Here is an 18,763-nt window from a genome sequence, read left to right as displayed (position 1 = left end):
AGATCACTATCATTGTGTAGCGTCGTGTTGGATTCATGTTCATGTGTATTTTCGGACAGTTAACCACTTAAACCCTCGGCTCTTTTTTCCCCCCCTACACCAAACCTCTTTGTTGAAAATAGCAGATCAACATGTGCTGCGAGGCGTTGTGAGCTTTTCGGCTAATGCTTTTTGCCAACTTTTCGGCTAATGTTCCCCTCAGAATAGGGATGTTGGGTCGTTAAAGGGATAGTTCACCCAAATAATTACTTTTTTTCTATCGATTAGTCACCCCATGGAGACTTGAATTCATGGCTATTGTTTTGTTTTTGTCGCATTCCTAAGCCAATAATTTGACGATCAGTGGACCGGTAGGCAGCGGTTCCGGTAGGAGATACAAAGGAGACGCTTTGTGTCTCCTACCGGAACCGCTGCCGATCATAAAATTATTGGCTTAGGAATGCGACAAAAAACAGGAATTCAAGTCTCCATGGTGTGGCTAACCGAGTCATTTTCAGGGTGAACTATCCCTTTAATGAAAAAAACAAGTTCCTATCACACAAAGATTTAGTGGCCCCCCTATTGTAAATCTAAAGACCCCCTAGGGGCCCCAAACCCCCTGTTGAAGACCCAATATATAAGGAATTTTGTGGGTCCCAAACAAGAGGAATGGTCTGTCAAGTTGACTGACAGACTGGGGCGTATGCTTGGTGATGTTACAGTATCTCCATCAGTGTGAACCAACATGCTGTATAAAGTCTTCATAATCAACATAACCTTGCCAGTAACACTCTGTAGGTGTGTATGTGTGTGTGTTTGTTGATCTTGTCTGCTTGGGAGGAAGAAATCACGCCTGAGGGACCAATCTTGTGCGGAGGACAGGATTACTGCATTTCTATTTATGCACTGCAAAGCTCTTTAAAGGTCCTTAGCTTCCCATATCACAGTGGTTGACTCCTGCGTGTGTGTGTGTGTGTGTGTGTGTGTGTGTGTGTGTGTGTGTGTGTGTGTGTGTGTGTGTGTGTGTGTGTGTGTGTGTGTGTGTGTGTGTGTGTGTGTGTGTGTGTGTGTGCGTGTGTACGTGTGTGCACGTGAGTCCACCCTGTTTATGTATGTCCAAAGGTCCTGGTCCGAGCAACCTTTCAGAAGAGTCCATCGCATCCCGGGTCAATCTGATCTGTTGATTTATGCACTTCTGTTTCCGTCAGCAGGACAACATTAAGGATCAATCCTTCAGCAGGACAACATTAAGGATCAATCCTTCAGCAGGACAACATTAAGGATCAATCCTTCAGCAGGACAACAGGATCAATACTACAGGAGTAACTGTCAAGAAGATGCTGGTCACCATGCTAACAGCCATGTACATCATGGTCAGAACCGTGGAGTCGGTAAGATGAATTACCTACATTAACCCTGGCATCACTCATCTGGGCATTCATTATACAAGAAAATGTTCACAACATTTTCAAAAGTCGTAGGAATTCAAGCTGGTAGATCGGCAATTTTTGCAATTTTTTGTACAGCGAAGTATAGGGCTTAAGTGGTTAATGTTACTGTAGCAATAGACATTCTACTTAAATTTGTGTATGTTTGTTCTATACATTTGCATGTTCAAATTTTAAGTGCATGAACACCAGTGGACCTGTACACAAACAACATGTTGACATGTGAATCCTACAATGTTTTTCTGCTTGACCACATTTTAATGTGCAACATTTGACAATGTCATTGTAATATACAGTACAACCATTATGCTGTGCACACACTCAACAGGTTGTCATGTTTCTGTCATGCAGGATTGGCACTGACATCGAAGGACATTATCAAAATGTAAACACGGTGACATCATAAATCATTTCATTAATCAGTGTTATTCTGTTTCTGTTTTTGCTTTGGAATTAGGAAACATTTCAAAGATATTGAGTACCATGTGTTTCTTTTGTTTTTCTTTTTAGAGCAAGAATGTAAAATATCAGCAGTTCACAAGAGCTTTTAACTTTAATATGTTTTGTTTAAAAAGAAAATACTTGAACACTTCTGAGTAAGCACACATGCACCAAATGGAAAGCAGATGCTAATGTTGCAAATGATGCAAAAGTCAAAGGTCAAAGACTTGACCCTAGAAGTTGCCTACGGATGTACAAAAACACATGCACACACATGTGCAGATGTACATAATTGGAACCATTGGGAATGTCAGCAGGTTGGACTCATCGTGGCTGAGCACAATCTATCACTTTCTCTTTTGTGTTCTCTGTCTCCACACACACACACACACACACACACACACACACACACACACACACACACACACACACACACACACACACACACACACACACACACACACACACACACACACACACACACACGCATACAGTATGAAGACGCACACACACACGACACCTTTCTAACCCTGTTCCTTTCACCTTCCCAGATAGGTACGTGTTTTGCACGAAAGCCAGAGCCGATGGCTTACATGGTGAACCAGCCGTTGCCTTGGCATGTTCACTCTGTTTCCCGCAGACGGAAAAGCAGCAGAATGGATGAGGTCAGTGCCCACAATATCTACAACCCACTGACACTCATGCAAACTCATATAGACACATACTCTACAGTATCCTATATTCTATATATTCTATATCTTCTATATCTTATCCTCAGAGCTCCAATTGCAGGGAGGATAGTGAGGAAAACCATGCCTCTACTTTGATGTATACGCCCTCTGATATGTTTTATCCCTGCTTCTGGTCAAACTGAATAATATAGCCTACATGCAATTCCTTTTGGGAAATGCGTACTCTCTGATATGTTTCATATTTATGTTTTATAATACGATTTACCAATCTAATTAAAAATGCACGTTAACCACATTAACCTGAGCATCCCAATAAAAAAACAAAACAATTTTGCATTACTTTTTTCTTTTTCAGAAATAACGAAAACAGCCAATCTACAAAATACAATAGACAATCTACAAGCTCATAACATGTTGCGATGCGACACGTTGTGACCTGGTAGATCTTCTAATTTCACTATTAGATGTAGGGTAACGTATATAGGGCTTTAGTAAAATGTCCCCCTCCCCCCACCCCCCTTGCAAGTCTTATTTTCTTATTTTATGTTGTGTTTAGCCAATAGAGTGAAATGCTAATGAAAGCCCAACCTTTCCCTACCGCTCATTCAATGGGGAATCCTCCTGGGCCCACGAGCAGTAATAGTTTTTTTTTGGCTTTGATTGACATACGCTCATATTTGCATTCATTCAGTTGCACTGACTGGCTGTGTGTGAATGATGGCCTTTTGGTTACTAACCTTCAGGCTTATGTCATCTGGTGTCGAGGGAGGGGCTTGTTGACAGCTTGGCAGACAAGCTTGACTCAGCATCTAAGCATAGTCACGTGTTCCAGGAGCAATTAGCTCCTGTGTGGACATGTGTGTGGGGGAGGGGGGGGGAGGGGTTTCATGGGTGGACTTAGAAGCTTTTGCTCCTCTGGGTCGTTTATCGAGTTAACACATTGTGTGCCAAAAAAACGGTCCGGACCGTTTTTGAGAATCCAAACGAGGAGTGCCGAAAACGGTCCGGACCGTTTTTTGACCCAATTTTATTTTTATACGTGGGGCCCACGTGGGGCGCTAAAATAAAACTTTGGGATCATCCAAGGAGTTTCTGAGAAGGATAGGCCGGATGTGGATCCATGTCAAAAATCCTTCCGGTCGGCCTTTCCATTGTTAACTCCTTGACTAAAAGCTTAATATCTCCATTTCTTTTTAACGTGGTGGAAGCGAGCCGTTTTCGATCGGCGATCACACTGCAATGGAGGATCGCGTTGGAAATATTATTGTTCCAGGCGTTAGTCGGGACCCTCCGCTGTCTCGCACGCACGCTTGTTTACATGCACTTCCGCGCCGGGGCTTCTACAGCACGAAACGTATCAACGTAAGTGGATGGAAGAATAGCAGGCACTGAACGTATGATAGTATAATAAACCTCTGGCATGTTAACACAATGTGTTAAAAGGAAGCTGTGCTTTTCAGGCAAGTTCAACATCTGACCAAAGTTCACTCTTTAGGGTTCATAATGGAGAAGATGAAGTTCTGTTCATATACTGCGTGTTTTTTGTTGCACTGATTGAATTGTACTGAGGGTACAAATGTACACGTTCAAACAGAGAGAAAACATACAACAGCTAGAAGGGAAGAAGAGAGAAGACAGGAAGTGACAACAGATTAAAGAAAAACGCTCAGATGCAAGGGATGAGGGACATTAAAATGAAATAAACTCAGTCAAGAGGTGGATTGGAAGCTTGACAGGTGGATGATGGTTTATGCTTCTTGTGAAGGACGACATGAGGCGTGTGCATGGGTCTCCCTGCAGGCCTGGACATCCAGACTGACAGGTGAGCAGGCGGAGCTCCCTGCTGCTGCTGGGCTGGAGCTGTAATCCCTACCTAGGGGATTTGTGTCTGAGGTCATTTAGCTCGGATAGAAAAGACATGCGCGCACACACACACACACACACACACACACACACACACACACACACACACACACACACACACACACACACACACACACACACACGCACGCACAACACAAGTGTTCACTAACAAAGCCACACAGCCACTCATAGACATACCTATCTATGAGTGACACACACACACACACACACACACACACACACACACACACACACACACACACACACACACACAGGTATGCAGAGGAGCAAATGTAAGCTCTATTTGCTGATTATCTTGATGAGTCTTATTTAAAAGCATCACACGGATGCCGCACACACCAGGTCATGTGAAGACAAAGACAAAGTGTCCTTTGATATCTGTGCAACTTGTGGCCAAACCATATACCAGAATCAGATCAGGTCTCATTCCGTTCTTCAATATTGGCTGGGAGACTAGAAGCATTTTATAGCAGCACATGAACCATAGCGGCCCTTTTCTGAGCATGTTATAACAGGTGAACATTCTACGAAAATAGACGATCTACAAGCTCACAACACATCACACATTGAGAGATCTGGTGTAGAGGGAAAAAAAGAGGGGACCAAGTATCGACCCCTTGGGTACATACTGTACCCCTGGGGTAACTACTCGGCTTCAAGCCCTCGGCCTGGAATGCCCTGACATCACCCATTAAACATGTGAATCACTGGCTTCTTTCTAAACTGTCCAGAAAAATCAACTGTCAGCTAATTACAAGTGGAGATTGACGGCCTGATTTTCCTTTTTTTCCTAAATATATAGCTATTTGTATTTTCTGATGACATGTATTAATGTTTTAATATTGTATGCTCTGTTGATGAATTGAATACATAGGACCACAATGGAAGCAAGTCCCCAGGACAGGAGTTTTTTAGTTTTAGCCCAAGTTTTACTATACTTCAGTTCTGTGCTGTTTACATTTTTTGAAAGTATTCAATCAATATTCAATAAAACATGTGGTATAGTACCTATAGGGTTTAAGTGGGTACAGATAACCTGGAACAGTGCTAGATGATGCTACCTATACGTGACAATGTGCTGTCTCTGGCTTTGTGTCTGACGTCTGATCTGGGATCTGGAGGCTTGGTAGTATCTGAACAATGTCTCAGTCCAACGCTGATCTTTATCAAAGTGGCATGCATGACATGTCTCCCTTTCAGTCTCTGTCTTTCTTTGCGTGTGTGTGTGTGTGTGTGTGTGTGCGTGTGCGTGTGCGTGTGTGCGCGTGCGTGCGTGTTGTTGTAAGCTAGTCCTAACTGCTCATTGTGCCCCTCTGTTGTACAGTTTGACGGCTATAGGAGGAACAGCATAGGCGTCTACAGAAAAAGTAAGTATTCCAAAACGCATGCACAAGTAACAATAACATCATGTGGCAGGTTATTTTTCTGTGTTGCTGACGATCATTAACCTAGCGGCCATTTTAAAGGGTAAACATAGCCGAGGGTAGTGACGTGAATTCTGGGTGTGTTACTGTGTGCCAGCGTGGACAGCTCTTGAACAGTCAACTTCAAGCTCGTCGCACGTAGCCAGACTATCAGAGATCTCCGCCTACTGACAGGCGGAGGTAGGCGGAGATATCTGATCATCTGGCTACTTGAGACCAACGTCATGCTGGCATACAGAAACATCTCAATAATTCAAACAATCTGCATTTCTATGGCGGCTTTATCCAAAGTACTTGACAATGCGCTTTACATTCACCCATTCACACACATTCCACACACCGATGGCGGAAGCAACCATGCAAGGTACCAACCTGCTCACTAGGAGGGGTTAGGGGATCAGTAGCCTCGGAAACCCAGCCTTTTTTTTTGTTTCAAAAGAAAAAAAGTCTGGGCGAACGGTGCAGGAACGATGGTCTTAGGACCTTGTTAACTCCTAACCAACCAGAGTGCAGAGGGGCGTCGCTCTAAATTTGGTGACGTCAGCTTGCTCCGTGCACAGACCGGGGGGGGGGAGGGGGGGAGGGGAGGCGGAGACATAGATTGGTGAAGCAATAGGAGGCGCCGCACTGCTCCGGGCGCCTGGGTTTGGATCCGCCCTTCGAGACCATGGATGGGGCTCGTTCTCTCAGTCTAGGGGATCAGTGTCTTGCTCAAGGACACAACCGGCAACTTTCAGTTTCTCAAACAGCCACTCTACCTCTTGAATCATAGCCACCCCTGTTATAAATAAACAAAACAAAACACAGCCACAGTATATATTGTTACATCCTTCTGCTTTTAGCTATCAAAATTCAAAGATTTTAATCCTAATCAACTGAATTGCTATGGTTGCAGACCATGCGTCCATGGCCATTGCCTCGGCATCTCTGGCTATCCCCTGTTTCCTGTCGTGCTCAGAATCCGACACGGCCAACGGGGAGTTGTCCACTCTGTCCGCCACTGCGGTGGCGGCCGCTTTGCCCCCACTCAGCCCCGTTGAAGTGGAGAAGGCCGCCGCTACCATCCAGAGCCACTTCAGGAAGTTCCAGCAGCAGAAGAAACAGAAGGATGACAAATAGACAGAGAGAGAGAGGAAGTGGAGAGAGATGAACGGGCATAAAGGAGAGAGGATTTAAGAGAAGATGGAGGGAACTGAACTCAGGGAAGACATACGCTCAAATGCGCACATATACACCTTGATGCTAGCACATGCACACACATGTATCCACACGCACGCACGCACGCACACACACACACACACACACACACACACACACACACACACACACACACACACACACACACACACACAGGCACTTACCGTACACACACACAGTAGAAAGGTTTGAATGCAGTACTTTTACCATACAATTTACCTATTGTATTATTGTGTGAATACTACTTATGCTTATTAATATTATTACGCATCTGTATGGAAGACAACATTGCACTGTACTTTGAAGATTGTGAGAGTGTTTTACTATTATATTTATTACAATGTTTAATGTTGTTCACACCAGATTTAATTCAACTCCTCCATTTACCTGGACTAGATCAGTGTAGCTGTAGCATGTTGCCCTCTGGTGGCGTGATCAGGTTATGAATGACATTTGACATATTCATATAATCTAACTGCTACAGTAACGTAAAACTGAAGAGAAGGAGGGAAGTCTGCACTCTGTATATCAGCTCCCAGGAGATGCATTTTATTGAGGACAACGTCATCAGGTCTGACCTGAGACCTGATGAAGACCTGTGTGGGGTCGAAACGTTGTCCTCAATCAAATGAATCTCCTGGGAGCTGATAAACAGTGCGTGGACTTCCCTTCCTCTCTCCAGTGTACATATCGTTGCCCAGCACCTTTTTTTTTGGGGTGGCTCTCTTTCTAACCGTACTCTATTTCTAACCGTAACATCTATATTCGTCGCCTTGCTAAACTAATGGCCTAAGTCATTTTTTTAAAGTTTTTCAGGAAAAATAAAAAACTGATCCAAAACAAAACTATATGATATTTCTTTATCATTTCACCCAAAATGTTTATAACAAATTATGACTATTTAAATAGAAATTTAAATAGGTTTAAATAAGGCCCAAAAAAAAGCAAAACAAAAATACAAAATGGCCTAAATCAGTAAATAATTTGGCTTAAGTCACAAAACCATGTGACTTAGGCCAAAAATACTAAAAGGGGAGTGAATAGCATGATCCTTTTCAATTAGGAGATGGGCGATTTTACCAGAGGTGGCCAGTGTCATGAGGAGCTGACTATAATTTTCCTCAAAAAATGACTTAGGCCATTAGTTTAGCAAATTATACTGTATTATGGTTATGCTAGAGAGTTTTAAGGACCACCAAGGTATGAAAGCGACCTCAAATTAACAATAAGAAATGCATTTTTCCAGTGATTCCAACCTAGATTTCCAACCTACTACATGTTGAGTGAGACATGTAATAATAATAATTATTATTGTTATTATTTATTATGAAACTACTCGGGAACGAATGAAAGTCAGGAACGACACTGTTGGGAATGCATGCCTAGTTATGTCCGCTGTACCCTTCTGTCAGTCTGTGTTTCTTTTATGCCAATATGACCATATATGGAGATTTCTGTATCCGTCTGTCTGCCTGTGTCACTTTAATGCTCATAGACATCTCTGTATCTGTCTGTCTTGTCCCTTTTATGCCCATATATGGAGATCCCTAATGTCATCAGTATGCCCACATGTGGCATGCACGCACATTTATGGGCATATCGGTTGGATCGGCGATTCTGGTAAATCAGTTCCCAATATTTGCCTATGTAGGGGCATATTGGTCTGATCTGCGGTTCTGGACAACCGCTGACCCGACCCACTTCACGCCGGGCACCGCACTTCCTCGGGTCGCCAGCAGCGGTCATCAATATGTCCATACACGGACACCGTGGCAAGACTTGTCCTTGTCTGTGGCAAGTTTTTTATTTAGTTTTTACACCCTTATAATGTTCTTATTTTGATCATAAACCCAATTACTGAATGTCACTCTCTAGGTTTTCATCAGAATATGTAGTATGACACTGATTTACTATGACACTATGTAGGCCATATGGCACATTAGGAGTCCACTAGGACAGTGGTTCTCAAACTGTTTTTTTATTTTCAACGACCCCAGTAACTCTGAGGGTGTACAAATGGAACCAAATGGACCCGTACCAAATTTGGCTCCATTTGTACACTCTCAGAGTTACAGACCTGTAAAGGTCCATTTGGACCACTTTCAAGCAACCCTGAAGGTCCCTCAACCCACTTTAAGGACCACAGCACTAGTAGTATGCATTTAGAGCTATAGCTCTGTTTCTGGTAATATGTGTAGGCCATGTCCATGGCGAAAGTTTTATTTTGACAAAAATGACCACCACAAGCCGGCATGGCAATGACCCCTGGTCACCAGCGATATCAAAAGCCGTGAAGGAGTGTAGAACCCTACTCTCCTTTAAAACCGCCCTAAAAGAGTACCTACAGATGTCTCAAATTCGAAACTGGCCCCCTGTAAAAGTGCCCCCCCCCCCTGTACATATTTTTTGTTTTTTTTGTAATTTAAACTGTTTTTATGATGTTCTGCATAGTAGTGTATATCTGTCTCTCATTTATTGTCTCTATGAATTGAGTACAAAGGACCCCAAAAGAAACCTTAAATCCTATAGCTGACCTTGTATCGAGCTGTACTTTCATGTGCTTTTTTCTGCAAACTTCTAATTAAGTATTCAATTCAATCAATCAATGCACGCTGGGCGGTTCTCGAGATGGGCGAAGCACAGACTCACAGAGATTTTGTGAATTTATAGATTATTATTATCGTTATTATTGTTATCATCACTTTATTTGTAGAGCACCTTTCATACACAAAAGGCAGCCCTACGTGCTTCACATAAAAATAGCATATAATAACTCAACAATACAAATTAAGGTAAAAACAAGACAGAGTGTACAGTACAATAAAATACAAATATGAGCCATGGACATACAATTTGTTCAATTCTAAGCCAGATCATAAAAGATAAATTAAGAGTAGATAGATACTCTTAAAAAGCTCCTGAATTTTCTTTCTTTCTGCCTTACCACTTGTGAACCAGTTGATCCCCTTGATGCGTAGGCCTACATGTAAAGAGCTTGTTCTCAAACTGTGGTCCGTTGACCTTGAGGGCGCTCCATCCCCTGCTAAATATATTAATATAGCATCAAAATCAATTCAACCACTTTAACCCTATATTGTCGTGTTGAGACACATAATTACGTGAGCTTGTAGATGCTATCCAAACATCTTGGGAAAATGTGGAATTTTCTCTTAAGATTAGAATGTTCAGTATCAGTGACAGTAAAGTTCTTATAGCCTATTGGAAGGCAATTGGGCAGACTCTTTGGTGTAGCCTAGACCTTTGTGTAATAGAATCACATAGCTTTTAAAAAACAAAATAAAAAATGTTTTTGTAATGAATAATTTGATTGTTGTGTTGTGGGTATACGTATATAATAAGAGGACCACTGAAATTAAATGGTGTGGAACAGTTTCTTCTGTGTGTGTGTGTGTGTGTGTGTGTGTGTGTGTGTGTGTGTGTGTGTGTGTGTGTGTGTGTGTGTGTGTGTGTGTGTGCGCGCGGCGCGGGTCTGTAGACAAATAAATAATTAGATAATACATAATTGCAATATCTTCAAAACTCTGGTTTTAAAACTGTATGGTTTTAATGAATTAATGTAACATTGACATCCCAAAACACATCTGATACCAAACATTGCTGCCTGAGAATACACAGGCTCAGTGGTTCCAAGCCAACTCTTATCTGGTGTTATTCTTGTACACACTTGACAGTCAATTGAGTAACAGCTTGGCACTACTTCAGATGGGTAACTATTTGTCCCAAATCCATAATATACTGCACCTGTATTGTCATTGCTCAGGATTAGAACAGCAAATTAACTACACTGAACATGTGTATGACCACTAGGTGGCATAATAAAACCATCAAATGAACCATCCGGCGTATACAGCGCAGCAGACAACTGGAGATACCTGAAATAACCTAGGGCAGGGGTCTTTTTTTGGGTTAAGGACCCCTTAGTTGAGAGACAAATGAAGCAGGGACCCCCCCCCCCCCCTCCACACTTATTGTATAAAACTGTGCTGCAGATTAAACCTTTTAAAAAATGTCATAGATAGTTGGATTCATGCTAATGTGTATTTTCAGATAGTTAACCTTTTAAACCCTCAATATTTAGTCAACTTGACCGTTGGCTCTGTAGGCTACTTGGTCTGCTCTTTTTCCCTCTACATAAACTCTCTGAAAATAGACGATGTAGCCTACAAGCTCACAACGCCTGGCAGCGCAAGGCATTGTGAGCTTGTAGATCTGCTATTTTCGGCTAATGTTCCCCATCACACAAAGATTTGGCGGACCGCCTGTTCTGAGGACCCCCTAGAGGTCCCGGACCCCCTGTTGAAGACCCCTGACCTGGGGCTACAGCATTAGACAAACTGTGAGAAGTTTAGTCGCATAATAGGCTATTTCACCAGGAAAATCCACGAACCCCAGCTATGTAGTAAAACTATCTAGCTGACCTCCCAACATGGCAGGCAGACTATCTATCAAGAGCGCCTAAACACACCTTGGTAAAATGTATATATTTTTTGGTAGCTACTAGGCCTACTACTGTACATTCGATAGGAGTAGCCTATAGGCTACACATCACGTTTTCTCGTAGAAACACAAGAAATTGCACGCATAATGGTGGCAGTGTGTGTAGCCTGGATATTCACTGCTGCAACGATGACAAAGCGCATTAATCATACCGCCAGAAAACTGCGCCTGATTAATTATCCCTGAATAAATAAGTCGTTACAGGCAGAGACAGGAGCTGTCAGCCGGGTAGGTCCCCAGGACCCCCCTCTCTTTCTCCTTCTCTCTGCCTCTCCTCTCCTCTATATCACTGTCGTTTTGCCCTATCTCATCTGTTTGACCGATAGGTGAAAAATGGAACCACTACCACTACCACCACCACCACCAGGTCTGTGTGATAAGTATTGGCCTACATGTACTCAAGTACTGCGCATCAGGCTGTATTCACAGCAGCCATATTATGAAGACATTCACAGGTGTTACCAATGATACTAATGAAGGCTCTGTTCCATTCTGGTCAAACAGAGTCAAGGTGCTGATATTGTGCATGTTGGCCCACTGGAAACACTCTGTTACACCAGTGGGTCTACAGTTGGGGTCCAGGGACCCTCATGGGCTTCCAAATGGCCCCTTACAGGTGTGTAACTCCATTTGTACACTCTCAGAGTTATGGAGGTCGTGGAAACCACTGGGCTAGACTAAATGGAACAGAGCCTTCATTAGTATCATTGGTAACACCTGTGAAGGAAGTGATAATATGGCTGCTGTGCATAGAGCCTATTTTGAGGTATTTGTACTTTTCTTGAGTATATCCAATTTCCAATACTTTTACTTCTACTCCATTACATCTCAGAGGTAAATATTGTACTATTACTCCATTACTATTTTTGACCACTTTAGTCACTAGTTATACTTTGTAGATTTAGCTTACAAAACATACACACAACTTCAGCCCTTAAACTTTGGCTATTTGAAAATAGCCGATTTACAAGCTCTGTGAGCTGGTAGATCTGCTTTTTTCAAAGGATTTTTGTACATTTTATATCCACCTGTTTCCGCGGGAATTTTCTGGGGCACAGGCAAGGGCCCAGCTTGAAAGTTTTACATTGAGGCTAATATGGAAGAGTCAAGAGACAGTTCATTTGAATGGCCTGTAATTTCGCTGTTTTACCCCTACTGGTGTCATAAAGAATTTATCTTAACGCAAGTGGATGGGTTTTTGACAAACTTTAGACTAGATTTTCTTACCTTAATAAAAATTGCCATAAATACTATATGCTTCCGGTTGCTAGTTTAAAGTGTCCTTTCAATCATCATGATATGCGTTTTGGTAAACTATGGTCCCATTTATTTTAAAATTGACGATAAAGTAGCTTTTGCTCTACGCGGGGCAGGATGATTTGATTGACAAGCTACACAACCACTAGCATTCATTCCCCGCCCCCGCTCTTGATTGAAGCTACCCAACCAATAATGGTCTGGTGTCATTCTGCAGGATATGACGCGATATGGCGCGATATTGAAAGATGCCGGATTTGAAATTGCTGAACAATCGGCTTCATTTACGGTCTGTAGAGTCTAGGCGCGTAACGCTGTCCATTCGTTTTATACAGTCTATGGGCACAGGCCCTATGCACTAGTCTCGCATATCCAGACAACTATTCCACAATCACAGAATGTTGTTTGACCGGAAACATTAGGCTCTATGCACAGCAGCCATATTGGGAATGAATTGGGCCCCTGCCTTACTTCCTTTACAGGTGTTACCAATAATACTAATTAAGGCTCTGTTCCATTTAGTGTGGCATAGTGGTTGTCTTATTTTTAAGGCCCCCCATAACTCTGAGAGCGTACAAATGTTACATTTGTACGCTCTCAGAGTTACACACCCACCATATGGGGCCATTTGGGAACCACAATGAAGTGTTTCTAGTGAGCCAACATGCAAGATATCAGCACCCTAACCAGAATGGAACAGAGCCTTCATTAGTATAATTGGTAACACCTGTGAAGGAAGTAAGAAGAGGCCCAATTTCTTTCCAATATGGCTGCTGTGCATAGAGCCTAGTCTGGCTATGCAAGACTACCTATGCACAGGCCTGGTGGGGACATATCCGGCGGAGGCACTGCATATGTATAGCCTACAACCGGAACTGACGCCCACACTCCGCTGGAAACTTGTGGATACTCTAGAGAAAACTCGTGAAATGGGACCTTCTTCACAATGAGTAGGCTACTTTTACTTTTGGTACTTTAAGTACATGTTGATGCCAATACTTTTGTACTTTTACTCAAGTATATTTTGAATTCCGGACTTTTACCTGTAACAGAGTATTTCTATTTTGCAGTATTGATACTTTTATTTAAGTAAAAAATGTGAGTACTTTTTCCACCGCTGACCACCACTGCCTTGCCCATTGGCTAATCACATCAGTGCATGGACCTGATAAGCAGGTTGTTTTGCCGGTTAGATCCCATAGGCCTGAGGGCCCACAGTTCAGATGTTTTCATGAGGGTTTCAGTTGACGTAAGCACATGTATGGGGTGTCATTTATCATTCACACCGTTTCCTAACCCTGATAACATCACTGCTAGAGGAACACACAGCAAGCATGCAAACTGCTGCTGCTGGACAGGTGTGAGAGGACAGAACCATGACTGTTGTTAGTGGTCCTCAACCTGTGGGTTGGGACCCCCAGGGGTGTCCCCATATGATTTTTTTTTGGGGGGGGGGGGGGGGGGGGGCCCTAGATGACAGTGAAGTGACAATTTAAGGACTACTGTAATACATTCGATAGGAGGATTTGATAAGACCTTTTTAATGCCTAGAAAAAAGGGGAAAAAGACCATTACTGCATCAAAAGTAATCAACAAACAATACTATTAAAACTGGTCCAACATTGGCCAAATTGTCAAATAATATAAGAGGCAAAAATGTTACACAATATTTATCTGTGGAACCGAGTCAAACTAAATGGGTGGGGGCCGGGGGTCCCCAGTTCCCGTATGATTATTTTGGGGGGTCCCGGCCTGAAAAGGTTGAGAACCACTACTGTAGGCTAGCTGTGTGTGTCCAGCAAAACAAGAGCATGCGAGGAAATTAAGGATATATCAAAATTGTCCATCTAGTTTGTCAATAACCTGTGGATATTTAGAACAAAATGATATATTTCTAGATACTCAACAGTTTGATTGGAAGGCACCTATCATAATATGAATGGTGTTTCAAAGACATCCACATGCAGGAGCTGTCATTAGACGGCTTGATAAGCATGAAAACAATATAACCCATATTGCCCTGCATGGATCAATAGCAGTTTTTAAGCCATGCTAGATGTTCTGGAGTGCCACCTGACACGGTTTTCCAAAACCTGATGTGATGCGTCACTGTCAGCTTGAAGAGAATGTATCCGCAAACTAAGGACCATGTCTAAACGCATCATTGTCTACTCACAGCTCCATATAGAATACCATTCATAACCACAGACCATTTTGCCATTAATTGCTTCATTTTTAGAGGCTGTGGTTGTCATACAGTTTGTCCAAAGTCATTTAAAGGCTAGCTGAACCTGAATAATTGAGTCAAGGTGAGCTATAGAAAATTGTGTGGTTAATAAGTCATCGTGTGCGTCCGTGCGTGCGTGCGTGCGTGCGTGCGTGCGTGCGTGCGTGCGTGCGTGCGTGCGTTACTTCCCAGCTTACGTCTATCCACTCAATGCAGCTTCAGGTTTTAATTCAGCGGAAAAGGCACAGTGATGGAAAGTAAATGTTTTGCTCTCTGTCTTGTGTTAAACGCTGAGGGCAACAGGGTGAGTGTGGAGGACGTGGGGGTAGAAATGTGTTAAAGCGTGGGAAAGTGATAAGATCAGATCAGATCAGGAGAGGTTAAGATGGAAACACTGCTCTCAGCAAAGCTCATGTCTTCCCACACCTCTCTCTCTCTCTCTCTCTCTCTCTCTCTCTCTCTCTGTGTGTGTGTGTGTGTGTGTGTGTGTGTGTGTGTGTGTGTGTGTGTGTGTGTGTGTGTGTGTGTGTGTGTGTGTGTGTGTGTGTGTGTGTGTGTGTGTGTGTGTGTGTGTGTGTGTGTACAGTGTGTGTGGGTGTTTATGTTTACCGTACATGCGTGAATTGTAACTCAACTGTAGGACATAGGGTAGTGAACAACAGGTGACAGAGATAAGGTCTATAGTTGTCTTTATCTGTTGTAAGTAACAGACCAGAACTGGGAGGATTTGTATGTAAACAGGAGCTTATTTCTGTGTAGTTCTTGTGCTCCCATCCCTTATTTATAAAGCAACCAATGACCTTGGAAATACTTCAATATGATATACAAAACAATCAGTTGATGATTTAGAAATACAACAAGCAACACATGGCTTCTCAACTTTTATATAATCCATAAGTTTATTTATATGCCTTGTTTATATGCCTCCTAATGTTAAAATGAACTGTAATGAATTTAGTTTTCCTAATTGGAATCTGTGACACTACTACATTTTTAAATACTTTTGCAGAGCCATTTATTTGGTTGAGGAGTCAGTTTGACTCTCTGCCAGGCAGATCAATACATGGCATCAAATCTATATGTCTGAAAATGTTTTACTTACTTTACTTTTGAGGCTGCTATACAGTATAAATTCACAGACACAGTCAATAAGCTAAAACGAATCCTGGAACAGGAACATACTGTAAATAATGAGTAATATTTATTTGAAAAGATAGTTGTATATTGAATATTGCTATCCTTGGTCATGTACTGTAAAGTCAATAAGCATAACTAACCATAAACAAATCTATAGATCAGACATGACCATTAATAGCAATGATGTGCTTCCGTGTCAGACATGGAAGAGGAAGAAATCAATCCATGGGGTCCGCCATGGCGTGTATTTGATATGAAGATGTGTTGGTAATGTTATAGTAATAAGTATCATCGGGTCTCCCAGCGAAGTAGGTGGCTGTGAAGGTTGGAAATAGGATGTTTATGACCTATCTGAACTGGTCCCATCCTTCGCTGAAACCCTGAGTCAGTGTTAACGACTGTCTAGTAGTGTCTCTATATGTTCTCAAGCCAGACAACTCTTCCATAATCTTCAAATACTACAGAGTTTGTAATTGCACCTCACAAAGGCTGAGGTAGGAGACTGCATGTGTTTGTTATTTCTGTTCATATATTTTTAAATATCTTAAGAGTTAAAAGTCTTATTTTTTTTTATTTCAATTTCTGCTAAGCAGGAAGATAGGCTTCTAATAATGAATCAAAGTAGTACTTATTTTATGGATGTGGGGAAGAGGTGCGACATCTGCTTTATTTTCTACTCAATTTCAGCACTTCCGATATGCAGACTGTTAGGCAGAAGCATTTGGAAACTGTTTTGGCTGGTCTACCAGTCTTGAGAGACTAGTATATACCCGGACTCTTTTGTCAGGTCAAAAGGACTGTATGCCTTGACCTGCTTGACAAAGTGTCTTGAGACAACTTGTTGTGATTTGCCACGTATATAAATAAAACTGATTGACCTACAGAATATGAACCCCTAAAATAGTAAGCAGCTACAGTACATGTTAGAAGATGATAGATACAGCGCTTACATGTTTAATTGTGACCACTAGGTGTCACTAGATATCTCTGATCGATATCTCTGTCCAAGTCATCCTTGTATTCCTCTGACTCATCCTTTAAACATATTCAGAAACATATATTATATGCTAATCCCCTCACACGGCTGCTTAGTATTCCCTTCTCCAATTCATGATTGTGGGACGTGGTTTTATGTTTAAAAAGTGTTTTTATTGTATTTTTTGTGAGGGCTGAGTGAGAGTGACGAGTCTCTGGGTTGGTCCCAGCACAGAGGACGCCTTCAGTGGCAGCCATCTTGGATGTGGTGGTATCGCCCTGGCATGGTGTGTTTCTTTTTGTGTCCACGGGCATTCCGTCTCCCCATCTCTCTCTCTGTTTTCCTTCCTACTTCCTTTTTGATCACATCGTGCTTTTACCAAGTCCCCGTCGTCTCTCTCTTCCGTTCCCATACAGATCCTCTCATTTACAAATGTTAACAAACAAAACCAGGGGAAAAGAGAGAGCTATAGAGATGAATATGGAACAGAGGGAAGTACCCCACCACCACTCCGTCACACCCTCATGCCCACCCTCGCCCCCTCACCCTGCGTCCTCTCATTATCGTCCCCAGCTCATTTGAATAAATTAACACCCCTTGATGTCTTGTAGCCACATGTACATGCGCATGCGCATGCACACACATACACATACACACACATTATGGCACAAAAACAAGCAGAAATATCGGTCCTGTGCTTTGCTAACGTATAAAAACATGCATGCACGCATGCACGCACAAACGCACACGCACACGCACACACACACACACACACACACGCACACGCACACTCACACGCACACACACACACACACACACACACACACACACACACACACACACACACGCACACACGCACGCAGGGGCACATTCATCCTCTGATGTGCTTATACTATCACACATCTGCCACAACACTCACGCATGCTCGGTTAAAGGCAAACAGGCCATTGAAACGGCGCCTTTGCTCTTAATGTACTGCAGCAGCGTGGTGATTCATATTAGCTTAATGCAGATGAGGCTCCGCCATACACAGCAGCATGCAGAGGCAAGCGAGGCTGACTCGCTGCAGCACGTCACTGAGGGAGCTTTGGGGAGGGTCCTTTGGGCTTATACGAGGGCCTCCAGAGTCCAGAGTCCCGTTTCCAATGCCGCCGCCGTCATTTTTTTGCCTTTGCGAATCCAGTAGAAACGGCTTATTCCACATTTGCAACCACGTCTACCTTTAACGCCCAACTCCACCCCTGTGTGCACCTCAGTCAGCCCTGTTCCTGTTTATCAGCACCCCCTCCTCATTTGAATGACTGTAACCTTGGAAGTAAGCAATATTGCAATGCCCCATCGGGTCTGACCTTGTTGAGGTTCCAGTGCACTGGGGGTTGTGCCTTGATACCAGATACATTAGCGCTAATATGATCCTAGCATGTAGACAGGGCCTGAGGGCTGCTCTGATCATCTGAGCATTAGTATTAACATCTACATTAGCATCACTCTCTCTGTCTGCATCCACAGCCCCTCTGTTTTCTCTCTGGCCCTAACTGTCACTCTCTCCTTCTTTCTCTCTCTCTCTCTCTCTCTCTCTCTCT

General features: G+C 42.8%; 1 protein-coding gene across 1 annotated transcript; it reads left to right on the top strand.

The window, feature by feature from the left end:
* The first annotated feature begins 2,406 nt into the window (after positions 1 to 2,406).
* On the top strand, positions 2,407 to 7,617 carry LOC311049987 (uncharacterized protein). The gene is made up of 3 exons (XM_084063956.1): positions 2,407 to 2,533; positions 5,769 to 5,811; positions 6,764 to 7,617. Exons 1-3 carry the CDS (start codon positions 2,453 to 2,455, stop codon positions 6,985 to 6,987), a joined length of 348 nt encoding a protein of 115 aa, XP_083920082.1. The 5' UTR covers positions 2,407 to 2,452; the 3' UTR covers positions 6,988 to 7,617.
* Positions 7,618 to 18,763: the final 11,146 nt, after the last annotated feature.

This window comes from Gymnoscopelus microlampas, assembly GCF_963454915.1.
Source record: "Gymnoscopelus microlampas genome assembly, chromosome: 8".
NCBI classification, from domain to species: Eukaryota; Metazoa; Chordata; class Actinopteri; order Myctophiformes; family Myctophidae; genus Gymnoscopelus; species Gymnoscopelus microlampas.
Note: the sequence above shows the minus strand (reverse complement) of the source record. Positions and strands in the feature narration are given on the sequence as shown.